At 35.1% G+C, this 13,308-nt stretch overlaps 2 protein-coding genes across 3 annotated transcripts; both read right to left on the reverse strand.

Annotated features, from left to right (window-relative positions):
• Positions 1-3,805: 3,805 nt before the first annotated feature.
• On the reverse strand, positions 3,806-6,288 carry LOC120331446 (uncharacterized). 2 transcript variants are annotated; one of them, XR_013476791.1, is made up of 2 exons: positions 5,813-6,288; positions 3,806-4,743 (listed from the first exon to the last, which is right to left on the reverse strand). XR_013476791.1 is itself a non-coding variant. In XM_078113998.1 (2 exons), exons 1-2 carry the CDS (start codon positions 6,051-6,053, stop codon positions 4,481-4,483), a joined length of 324 nt encoding a protein of 107 aa, XP_077970124.1. In that variant the 5' UTR covers positions 6,054-6,288; the 3' UTR covers positions 3,806-4,480. The 2 variants fall into 2 exon arrangements, 1 of the variants encoding a protein (XP_077970124.1); XM_078113998.1 differs by having other exon boundaries at positions 3,806-4,563.
• An 880-nt stretch (positions 6,289-7,168) lies between these two features.
• Positions 7,169-10,752, reverse strand: LOC120330945 (microfibril-associated glycoprotein 4-like). The gene is made up of 7 exons (XM_078113680.1): positions 10,734-10,752; positions 9,370-9,639; positions 9,073-9,156; positions 8,805-8,956; positions 8,381-8,477; positions 8,040-8,136; positions 7,169-7,720 (listed from the first exon to the last, which is right to left on the reverse strand). Exons 2-7 carry the CDS (start codon positions 9,620-9,622, stop codon positions 7,396-7,398), a joined length of 1,008 nt encoding a protein of 335 aa, XP_077969806.1. The 5' UTR covers positions 9,623-9,639; positions 10,734-10,752; the 3' UTR covers positions 7,169-7,395.
• Positions 10,753-13,308: the final 2,556 nt, after the last annotated feature.

Genomic DNA, 13,308 nt, shown 5'->3' on the forward strand with positions numbered 1-13,308 from the left:
AATGTTACTTTTATTTAAAATAGTGAATAAATAAATCAGCATTTCGACAGTCATGAGGCTAGATGACACTACATCTGTATATAGAGCATTTCTTGAATGATATTTACATTGAGGATTAACAATATTAAAACTAATTAATACAGTAATAGTTTAACTTATACTATAAGACAAGTTCAGGCAAAATCAGAGAGCAAACATCAGTCACAATACTGCAATAAGTTCCAAGTTAGGAATACAACATGCGGACATATTGACATAAACCAACACGACAGTCCGAGAGTAATATCAGAATATTGGTGTTGGACCTAATAAAATTATGATTGAAATAAACCTTAAATTTATTCCTGTAAGTTACGGATATTGTAGTACAGGTACTTACGGTAGGTACGGTAGGTATACGGCGCTATTAAGATTTTGTCTAAACAGACACAACATATATATTTGGGTAGAGATACCGTAATCACCATAGCCGAAGCTGGGAAATATTCACTCAAAACCTCTTGAACGTGCACAACCTAAACTTCTGATTCACGGACCCTGGATTTGCTCTTCAATTCGATATGGCAAAAGACAAACAAATGGCAATCGGAAGGGTTTTTACGTGAAAAAGGGCCAATCATGCAGCTCTCGGGCGCCGCATATTGAATAAGTATAAGTATAAAGAATATTGAACTCAAAAGAATATAAAAGAATATTGAACTCAAATCGTTTCAATCAACAAAAACATTATCAAATTAGATGAAAAAAATGAAATTTAGTGAAGTCAATAATCGCGTCAAAAACGTAAATAAATACCAATACCTCCAAACCAACACCACACATAAACCCTTTTCTTCATCGCGGAAAATCTCATTCTAATCATCATGGCTTTGTGCCTCAAAACGGCTCGACGACCTTCAACGGTCCTGCATACTGGCCAACACAAAAACAATGCGTAAATTGGATAATTCTATAAAATTATGAATATTGTTTTTCATTGTTTGCGGAAATAAAATCTCTCTCTCTTTCTTGGCAGTCCCGCCAGTGGTCTGAGTTTGCAGATTTGTTTAGTTAGGTTGGAAATAGTGTTTGAATGGCATCCGAGATTCCTGGGCAAACTCCGACTCTGAAACAGTTTATCCATAGACAGAAGGTTCTGAATCTTTATGACACGTGACACTGTCCGGGTTATTTACAAAATAGAAGATCTTAGAGATCGACAGTATATGGCACACTGGGCAACGATAGAGTTCAAACAGAATAAATCAGAGACTAACCAGGACTCGATAGAGTTACTCCTGACCAGAGGGAGACGGACACTAAAAAATGGTAGCACAATATTTGAAGACCAAAAATGGGTGATAATGTGCAGCGCACAAGAGCGGAAATACAGAGAAGGAAACTTTCATTGAAATCAGAAAAACGAATGAGAAAATTACTGTTATCAAACTCTGAGCCAGCTCAGGAGAATAAAACGGAACTTGCAATTAATTTGACGGGTGAGAAAGAAATGTCAACTCCAAATACTTTACTACAATTTGATGATCTAATGCCAATCAATGAAGCCCACACCACAAAATAAAAAACAAACAATCATCCAACCTCAATCATCTATTCACCAGATGGTGTCCTAGTCTCTTTGTGCCAATATTATTGTGTATTTTACTGTTGAAACCTTTCAACAGCAAACATGCTACTATACATTTCTTAGTAATATTGGCATTGGACAAGCTTGTTGTCAACGGCCAGAATGCATTTGTATTGAAAATTTACACTGTGTTAGAAAATTTGTTGCATACTTTTACCACGTTTTGTTTTTTATTTTTAATGATTCAGAGGTTAATTGGGAACACTTAACATATTGCCTTTTATGCTGTTAATTTGCTGCAAGCCACTGAATAATATAAGTTTCGGACATTTGGTCCCAAACAGTTGAAAATCTGTCTTTCAGACCAAAGGTAATAAATACTTTTGCCCTTGCACCAATCTGCCAATGGTATCCCAATGCATGACCTTCGACCAATGCAGTATGTATAAACTATCACGCTTACAGATTGATTAGTATTTCTTCTGCATGAAAATTTTGCTGTATCTTACTCACCTAAACTGCCTGAGATTAGATACGCCACGTCCTAAATTATATTGTTAAGTGTAGCACGAACCCTTTATTGCATCTGGCCTAAGTTGAACTAGTGAGTTCACTTTGTCTACAAATATGCAATCAAGACTAGTCGTCGTACTGAAGGAATTTAGTGGCATTGATTTGATATATTGTATTTTGCAATCACAGTGGTTTTCAACTTTGTTACTTTTATATTTGCTTTATTTCAGGAAGACATACCAGAGATATTGAATGAAATTCAGAAATCAGCACAAAGACACACCTCGGGAATTCAGATAATGGATATTCTTTTTATGTAAATTTTTTATTTATGCTAAAATTACTTCAACCATATTTGGTATTTATATATCACGATTATATTTGATGTGAATTTCAAATAGAATTCTAGATGATAGATGTATTTCAACACCTCAAACTCTCGAAATAAAGCCCAACATATAAGAAATACCACAAAAGAGATGACATTAAAGTGATAACAGATTGCAACATCACGCAAAGAATTAAAAATTCTTTCCGATCCCACTTTTGAATATCGTGGGACCAACCTAGACTAGAATACTCAGTCAGATTTGGCCTTTTCCATCAACCCTGTCTATTCATCTTAAGCGATTAACCGGTAAATTATTAACTACCTTTGCAAAAGTCCATGGTTTATCAGACCATGTGTCTCTTTACAAACATAAATATGAAAAAACATATCGTAGAAATAAATGAATTAGGTAAAGTCTTCTTACTTTAAACACACAAACGTCAGTTTTTATGCTGGGACAACAGGCACAATAGCTTGTGCATTCAATCCAAGGGGATTTCAAATAGTGTAATTGTGAAGTAAATTCTTTTAATTTTTTTCATTATCTTTTTCAACTCAGTGCCAAGTTTTTGAATAATGTTTAAGTAGATTTTTTGCAAACTGAATCGCAATTCCTGATCATTAATGTTTACTTTTATGCATTTTAAAGTAAGCATGTGAGCCTAGGGGATAAAGACATCTTTGTCCGATTTTTCTTCAAAACACTAAAAAAAATCACCCATGTTCGCCAAACACGGTTCAGCGGATAATTGAACTGCAGCTCACAAATTACATTATTATTATAGCACTGCGGTGTGGCGAATAAACCCGCTCGCCACCGCACCTCTGATTACTCTGCGTGGGTTCGCAAAATCACATGCGGGGTTAATTATGTGCGTTTTCGAATAAGAAACAATAACACATTTATGATAAATACAATATGTAAAATATTGAATCATATTTTAGTTATGTTTAACACAATCCTGTTAATATTCGCGGCACACCATTTGGGAACCGCTGTTTTAGACAATTTTTGCGGTCAAGTGTAGCTTGCTGACGTGCTGTTCGGTTTGCTATCTTTTCGTCAAAACTTTGTCTTCCGAGGGGTTTCAGCAGCAATCAAAATAAATTCCGATCAGTAGGCCTACTTTTAAATAGTAGGTAGGTGATTAATATAAATAAAAAGAATGGTTTACTTTAACCCAAAAGGACTTTGGGGGTATAGTCACTTTGGTTTAACACAGTCTGTTAGCGCCAACTTGTGATAACAATCTCAAAATGAGCATCAAAAATTTTGCAATGATAGAGTGTAAACAGATTTTTGAGGATCAAGAAGACATTCCTTGACCATGCAGACAATTAGGAATTATATGAAATACCTAAAAAAACAGTTAGAAGGATATTCATCTTTTTAAGCAGTTTTTATAACTTATCCATTTATAAGCTTATTTATTCACTGAACTAAACTTTAGCTCAGTGCTCTTCAACCGGGTATACGATATACCCAAGTGTATACCGGACCATGAGTTGGGTATACAACTGATAAAGGGTAAACGAAGGGTGTACACCCGACATGAGCACATTGTTACATCACAAATTGTATAGATAATGCGGTCACGTGTCGGTGATTTCGGCTGCCATGCACTTCGTTTGATTTACGTTATACATTATTGCCATTGACGTCAAGGACGTCAGTCAAATTTTTAACTTGCGAACACTAGCCTATTAGATTGCATGATGATATTGCAGTACAATATGTGCTTAAAATTTAATGTTTATTCGAGCCATAAATAAACATTGGTATTTGTAGGGTATACAAAGCTCTTGAAATATTGTAAAAGGTATACCGCAATAAAAAAAAAAGGTTGACGAACACTGCGTTAGCTATTACAGAAAAACCCCATGTAACGTAATGATCCCATTTCGAGAATCTATTTGTAACTGTATTTGAACGAGTGAAAGAGAATGGCGGAAAACGACGAAACTGACGCAAAATATATAAATTGCCATTCAAAAAACGACAAATATGTATTTTTTAAAATCGACTCGGAAAAAACAAGAGTGAAATATAAAACCCTGCTAAATTGAATCTATGTAATAAATGTCTCTGGTCCGTCATCAAATTTTAGAATGTATTGTTGACTAAATGCCATCAATCCACCAGCGAACACCACTAAGAATAATAAAATAAAGTCAATAATAGAAATGTACACGAGCAAGTAATTTGAGCTGAACGTGCAATACAATGTAGTTAACTTGATCAGTCCAAAAATAGCTAAGATTCCAATGCAGACGTAAATAATTTTGTTCACTTTTCCACGCTTTTTTTGTGCAATTCTGCATGAAATTACAGCTGAAATATAAACAACAACTATTATATCGAGTTGATATATATATATTTATATGTATCATGCATTGCTGATAATGAGATTTATATTCGAGACACAGATATGACCTTAAGTGGTCAGTTAAAATAATAAAGGTTTCATCAAATAATATTGTAAGAAATTAAATTTTTCATTATTGTGAATTTATGTTATTTAACAAATAACGTGAAACATTGTTTCCTTGATTTGAATGGATTGTACGCGATTAACAAAATGTGCCAGTAATAGCCCTTTTCATTGAACTGCAAACAGTTTTCATAACTCAGAGTCGGGTTCGTAATCGAGGATAAATTAATCCGCCTTGGGGGTAAGTTTTGGAGGCAAGAAATTCACATTTTTCATTTTCCCGACTACAAAAATAGGCTCAACGATTTCATTGCATCATTTGCGGTGGTGATAACATAAAAAGAAAATGAGAAATAATTTCTCTTTTGGAATTTGGCATGGTGTAAACTTCAAGGTTATGAAATTCTGCTTTGGATTGTCAGTCAGTCAGTAGTTTATTACTTATCGATTTTAATCGGTAAGTATGTTGAGAGGTATTTGTCTGTCTGTTTGTCTGTTAGATGCACGCGATATCTCACGAAAGCGAGATTGGATCTGCTGCAGATTTTGCATGTGCATTCATCATATCTCGTACCAGAAGCCCTTGATTTTGGGCGAATTATGTCGTATAATTAGCGAGTTATCAATTAATTAGTGATGGGACACAAAGTGTCACTATGGAGTAAGAGCGCTGTTTTGGGGGAACCCTAACTTTCGATCGATAAGTCTCCGGTCTCTGACTGATATTCTCGGTTTATCTGTCGAACATATTGGATTTAGGATTAACATATTTATACCGAATGAGAGAAAAGCCGATAAGATGGCTTAAGCATATGGCGGGCCATGGCCTTTTGTCCGGTTACTAGTTCATGTCAGATATGGGATTAGTTTGACGGGTATTTGTATTCAGATGCAGCATGAGACGTCAATTATTTGGCTGTAACTTGCGTTTTAACATTAAGCTCAATGTATTAATACAATGAGACCTACCTGCTATCGTAACAACTGTGATAAAAGCGTTCGCTGTTATCGTCCAATCTTCGTAGTCCTTATAAAGATGAAAATCTTTCAAATTCTTCATAATTTGTAATCGAAGGTTCAGGAGGCACATCAGAATAGCCCCCACAAAAATGATTTCGAATTGAGAAACCCAAGCTGTTTCTTGGGGTATGGTTCTATTGCCTATGTTAATTATCGTTACATTTTTGTTCCTGCTATTTTTTCTTAGCATTTTTCTAGAAGGTAAAAAATTGAAGTGTTGTGACCAAATAGAATACGACTTTTCATATTTTCCAGGTCTCTCTCTTTCGGTTAACTACTCCCTTTCAAAAATAGTCTGAACGAACGGGCCTTGATTGGTGGTAGGCCCCGTGACCCTACAACATCATCACGCGATAATAAATAAAGCACAACCGGTGTTAGCAAAACGGTATAATTTGCCAATTATATAGTTTTGCTAACACCGGTTGTGCTTTATTTACTATCGATATGAACACACCTGTTGGCAATCACGCGCTATCGGGCGGCGACGGAAGAGTCTTGCAGGCAGTGCCGGTAACCAACAGGGCCGTGCATTTTTATATGTGTTAACAAAGCCATGCCAGTCATATAAGTCTGGTATATCAGTGACGTAATAGTATAACCATATCTTACACTCTATTGTGAAGTCATTATTACATAAAATGCAACTGTTCAAGTTGTTGGATACGAAATAGACTTATCGTTCGTTTTGTTGTTAACTTTGTTGCAGTTATCGTTTTTGTTGTTGTGAGAAACGTTTTTCTTCCCGAATACTAATATAATGAACTAGCCATTTCAAATTGTCACTACTCATAGAGTCGTTAAAACGCTATTACGAGTGCTTCAAATTTCGTCCGAGTCATATTTCATATTGGACCCGTTATTTTATTCAATATTTTGCTGTTTTATTAGTTAGAAGAGAACATTTTTAAGCTCTTCAGCAAACTCAAGTGTTTTAAACTAAAACTTCATATCCAAATATCTGATCGCTACTCGTTTGTTTAAGACAATGTCAACAAATATATATATATATATATATATATATATATATATATATATATGCAAAATTTATTCGCCTGTTCGTAGAGACGAAAATCTATAAGATTGGTAGACTTATAAAATATGTTGATTCATTTTTGAACTTATTTTGCATTATCACGATCCCAACACAACAGTTATCGTTATCGTCAACAGTTAGAGTTATCGTAGCCACAGACAGAGCGAGTCAATAAGGGCGATTTATGAATAAATTGAACACCGAGCCATGGCCATCGTAGAGTGTCTTGCTAGTGTAGGAAATCAAGCCAATAGAGTGCATTCAAATCCTATGAGATGTTCGTATATATTCAATACGAACAGGTAATAACAAACCTATAAAAAATTAGAATTGACGTCAATTAGAACACGTAATTGAATGAAAAATATTATTTTGTATTTAAGATAGCTAAAATAGGGCAAGCTATCACATTTATCTTGTATAAAGGTTGTTGCGTTGTTTTTATACACATGTGGGTTACATTTAATTATTAAATGTCTATGATCTGAATGTCCCGTTATATCTTTGGTCGCAACTTCATGACGGTTTTTTTCATCGAGTACTGCCCGTTGTGGGGCCATTTTTCCCACTCTACTCCATTCTCAGAACCGCTATATGCTCCACCCACGTGGTATTGTCCATTCAAATTGGAATGATCACAAGCATTAAACCACCATCCACCACCGTGAACTGAAGCGCAATTACTCGAATGTTGATCATTGTCCTGATCCGCAGTTGAAAATTTGTTCTTATTATGGTACGACAAGCTGTCACCTGCTGTTCCCGAAAAACCACCGACAGACAGGCGATATTTTGTTTCAGCACTCCCAAGAGCGAAAGATCTATAAAGCAAGCGTTGAGGATGTTAAAAAATAAAAATATTAAAAGTGTAAAAATTTAATGAATATTTAATAGCTATTCTAAAAAAACAATCCGCTAACGTGCAAATATAAGGCAGGCATAGATCGAATGAACAGTCGTGTCTAAGATATTTGGCCTGTAAGCGGTAACATCTGGTTGGATTTATGTTCGATATTGACAATCATCTAAGAATTAGCAAAAAACGAAAAATATAGATAGATTTGTCATATATTACGCAGACAACTGCTTTACGGGTTTTCTGACTGGTTTTATCAGCAAGAAGTAATGGGAATGACTTACCCATATTCGGCATATCTAGTTTGTCCGGCCCAGTCGGTCAACTCTATTTTTAAAACGTAATTTGCAGTTTGTGTTAATTTGCGAATGGCTTCCAGACCTTCAAGAGCAACAAAGTAAATTAAAAAAACTCTGTCTTTGCCAATTTTATTATTTTAATTGAGATATATATATATATAATTTAGATTTCTGAGATCCTGAAATCCGAAATTACAAGACTATGATAAATTTGCAAAAACGCTATATTCCGACCCAAATATCTTCATGTGTACAACTAACTATTTATTCTTCTGCTCGTGTGATAATATCATGTTGAGTTGTTAAAAATAATTTAAATCCTTTACCTAACCAGAATTCTCCACTTCTATTTCCAAATCCTGCGACATAGTCCGCCCAATTCCTATTAAAATCTACCGAACCGTCTTGTCTTCTTTGAATTACCTAAAAATTGGTTGTTATTGAAATTTATCAGAATATTTTTATCTGACTTTATGCCGAAAATCAATGGGTTACATGATAGATCAAATTATTTCATAATATTTTTAATGACTTTCACTCTCTCCGATTGAAGAGGAGCAACTTGTATAGATTTTAAATATATATATATTATATATATAATTTAAAACGTTCACTCCCGCCGTTTTGAAAGTGTGAAGAGGAGTAATATGCTACCATACATTAGGTATTTAGCATTACGGTATCTATTACAATTACTATATACAGATATGCTATAATATATAAGCCGAGAAAATTTGAATATGTCCTCACCGTCCACTTGTTACCATCAGTGGAAATATCGCAATAAACTTCGTACTTGTTTATATTAGGAAAGATATCAACAACTCCACCATTGTTGTTCCAAGTTTTTGCCTCTTCATTTGACACCTCGCTGCAGTCGTGGTGCAGGTGCTTGTCTAGCTCTGTTACATTGTAAAATAGATGTTCCATGTTATATATTTTGTCAAAAATCCGATATATTAATTAAAAAGCAGATACGAATTTTCAAATAAAACTATAATTTGAAATATAAACAAACCATATTTAAATTCTTCTTTTGCAACTTTTTCATTTAGCATTGCGTCATATTTTGATAATTTTGCATCAATTCGATCTTCTATCTCTGGAGTTATGAAATATATTTATGTAAAAACTTGGCATCCGAAGGAGAAATACCGTATATTGGGTTGACAAAAGTTTTGTCTTCAAAGGAATTTCGTTCCCAACTTCAGCTATCAACTGCATGATAACTAGAATTTAATTAAAATACCAAACAAACGCAAACAAAAATCAGTCATATCTTTTTTACACAAGTTAGACAAAGTTATAAGATCACCTCGATACTTTTTTTCTATTTTCTCTTCAATGGCAGTGTAGTTTACCACAGCAGGATGTCCTCGATCACCCTTTATGCCTTGCGGTCCTGCTTTTCCGACCCTTGGTAGCTGAAACGAAGGTTCTATTTGGTCTGTACTTTGTTGGAAGCAAAACTGATTGACTTGTGAACAAAATTCACCTGCTGTCCGACAAATATTGCCATTTACTACGGCAAATATCCCCCAAAGGATCGCCGCAAACCGAAGTAGCATAATGACACAGTATGTTTCTGTAGAGATTTATATTTTCCTGAACCTCATAGAAATATTACAATTGATAAGAAATAAAGCGTATCCGCGTAGATAGAAATCATCAGGATTTTTGGAATTAAAAGATAAATAAAATAATCAAATATGAATCCTCACCGAACCCACTCACAATTAGTATATATATATACGTAATAAATATGTACCGTATTTTAGTATTTTACAGGCCATAAGTCGCACTTCAAATCCTTTTTTTATTTTCAAAAATCATGCGCCCTATAATCCAGTCTGTCTAACTAATGTATGGTCTGGCAATTCTCAACGTTTCCACGGTCTTGTCAGCCGAATTTAATTAAGACAACTTTTAAACTAAACGTGCAGATTTAAGTTGATTTAAGACATCCGGTTACTTCGAAAATGAAAATGAGGATCAATCGATTTTAAACTTTTTCATGACCTCGTCAGCCAAATTTAATACAACGTTCAAACTAAACGTGCAGATTTGAGTTCAAAATAAAGATTTTTGTAACAACACCGACAGTTTTATTATTATTTTCTACTGTTCTTAATTTGGCGATTTCAATGAAGACGAATAAGATTTTCAAATTAATCTATCGGAAAAATAAATCTAAAATCTACCTATTTTATTGAATAATATAAATCAAAAATTCATCGAATCGGTTGGGATAATCATGAGCGCAACAGACAGTTTCTCTGGTATCACTTGTCACGAATCATTGTTGTGTCGCTGATTACGGCTCGTTGTGGGGCCATTTTCCCCACTCTGCTTAAATCTCAGGACCGCTTTATTCTCCTCTTACGTGGTACTGCCCATTCAAATTGGAAAGGTCAAGCACCATCCGCCACCGTGACTTATCTGAGCAACGCTATTGCCTACTCGGAAAATGTTGCTGGTTTTACTATAAATCACTGGCTAAAGATCGGCAAAAACTCCTCGTGGACCGCACGTATAAATAAATTTCGATACAATTTGCAGCTTAATTTAACGTAGACGAAACTGTTTAACAGTAATCATGGCAAACAATTCTATCAACTCTATTTTGTTACTCAGACGCTATAAGTACATTGATAATGTAATGAATGAGAAATATAGTACCTTGATATAAGGCTTTATTCAACTTAAATTTGAAGCACTCTTTAGAATGAATCTAAAGTAAAATATAACACAAGTAAATGTTATTAAACAAGAAAACAAAAACGTATCGAATTGCTGATTCTAACAGCAAGCGGCTCAATAGTTAAATGAATAAAGTTGAAAGAATTAACACACTACATCTACAGCACAGCAATGATTGGTGTCTGATTTAAAACGCCACAGCAATCATCGCTTGACTGCAGCTGTATAAACAGATAGATACATTGAGTTGCATTTCCAAGTTATCACAGATAACAGCACCCATGCAATTTTAAAAACCTTTACCTTTACCTTTACCTAAATGATTCTTGCCAATGAAATCATGTTTGTAATTTCTGGCGCAAGTTTTTGCTAACTTCAATGAATTGATATTGCTTTCTTGATAGCTCTTGTCGGGGCACGATTTTTTGTTTGCAACATTATAAATACCGTTTTTGCTCGTTTTATAGCCCGGGCCCATATTTTTTCAACCAACTCACTAACCGGGGCCTTATTCAAACCTGCCCTTATTCAAGCATGGGCGCTTGTTATTTTCGATCGTTACAATAAATAATAGATAAAGTTTTGCGACGCCCTATCAATGTTGAAACGAGACACTTGGGCGTCGCGACGCCCAGTTTGAGAACCATGGTGTTAAGTAATCAGCCGCGCAGCCAGGACTTTCAAAAGGGTGGGGTTTCAAAATCGGATATTCCAATTACCGTGTGTAAGTACGTGCTCGTTAAAAGAGTCGCCTTTTCAGCGTATAATGATTTTTCTGTTGCTTAAATTATTCAATCCATGACAACTACGAATTTCGAAAATGTCCTCATATATATATTAATTTAATTGTGTCCAATGTAACTAGCGTTTGCGACTTCTCACGTCAAAATAAAAATATTATTCCTCTAAAATACCATGGCTATCTGTGAACATAAAAATATGAGATAAGCTGACTGATGTATTCAATTTTAATACGTAATTTTGCAATCTTGCGAACTCGTTATAGCCGATAGAAAAATCTTAATATCTGTTATAAAATCCGTGTAGTACAAATTTACTTCATACAATGAAAATACATATAAAGTAGGTTATATCAGTAAATCAAATACACATATTCACCCGCCTTCACCGCCTCGAAATCCACGTCAAACCGTCGCAGCGGTAACACCACTTGTTGAAAGAGCCGATTTTTTTTAACGAAAAATGAATTTTCTGTTGTGCAAAGTAATCAATCCATGACCGGTACGGGCATATTTAAAATGTCTTGCTTTATTAATTTAATTGTCATCAATTTAAACTGTGGTTGTGTCGACAAAACAAGAGCCACTCTAAACCACCACGGCATTCCGCGGGCATAAAAATGTGTGATAAACTGCCCGATTATATATTGTTTTGATCCGTATTTTTGCTTTTTTGCAAATTCCACAAATTGTGTACTTGTAACACTGACTCCTTTCAATCCCAATGCTGCCACTCCGATTATTTTTAAAGATAAAACGTTCTGAAAAATCCGTAATTCTGCTTTAAAATCTCACGGATAAATTTTATTTCAGTACAATAAATTTTGTTCGAATGTACTTTATAGAAAATTTATCTTATACATCATCACAAACCGGGAAAAGTCGCGTTCTCAACCTTGTTTAATGTTAACACGAACATTTGCGACAACAATTTTAAAGTAATGGATAACGAGGTAAATCCCGCTCACAATTCATCGTGTTTCGATTCTAGTGACGATATGTTCTAAACGCGGAGCGAACACAATGTATGCCATAGGCAGACGAAATTTTACGATTTTCAATGCCTAGAAAAGCGTTTTTAGACTGTCGCGGGCCTCAACAACACTTGTTTACGGTTTTATTTTCAGTATTTAATATTGCCGCTTCTCAATCGAACAATTTAGGTCGTGGATTTATTCATTGATTTGTCTTTAGTTTAGAATCTCGCCGCCGATGAACGTATAATAAGTCTCACCGGATGCACAATTCCGTGCGAGTAACAAATAAAATATATAATTGTAATCGTGGTACAAATTTGTGATTTAGAGACAATAAACGTCAACGTAAAGGCGTTTATGGCCTAAATACACGTCACAACGATGAAAACATTCGGCGGTTTTAGCAAAAGGCAATCGTACGTTGGCAAAAACAGCGTTTTTTCCCCGAGTCGAGGGCTGAATTACCATCAATAATTGCGTTTATTTGTCATCCAGGTCTGGGAGCCATTCACAAATTAACAAAAACTGCAAATTACATTTCGAAAATTCAACAATTCAACAGCGTTGTGACAAAGGCGCTTCTTATTTCCTATTGTTCTCTACCGCTGAAAAATCAGCTTTTACATCGGGCGGGTATTCAAGCACCGGCCCTTATTCATTAATATGTCCTGTTTACACGGGCGGCTATTCAAACGGGCCCCCTAATCAATATCGGGCGTTGAAACGAGCATAGTTATGTCAACATTCACAGTTTATTGACTAAAATCTGGGAGGGAATCCATAGGAGAGTCGCACGCGAATGGCGGAAGTTGACCTCAGTCGCCTTGTATAACCCAA

This window comes from Styela clava, chromosome 6 (genome assembly GCF_964204865.1).
Source record: "Styela clava chromosome 6, kaStyClav1.hap1.2, whole genome shotgun sequence".
Lineage (NCBI taxonomy): Eukaryota > Metazoa > Chordata > Ascidiacea > Stolidobranchia > Styelidae > Styela > Styela clava.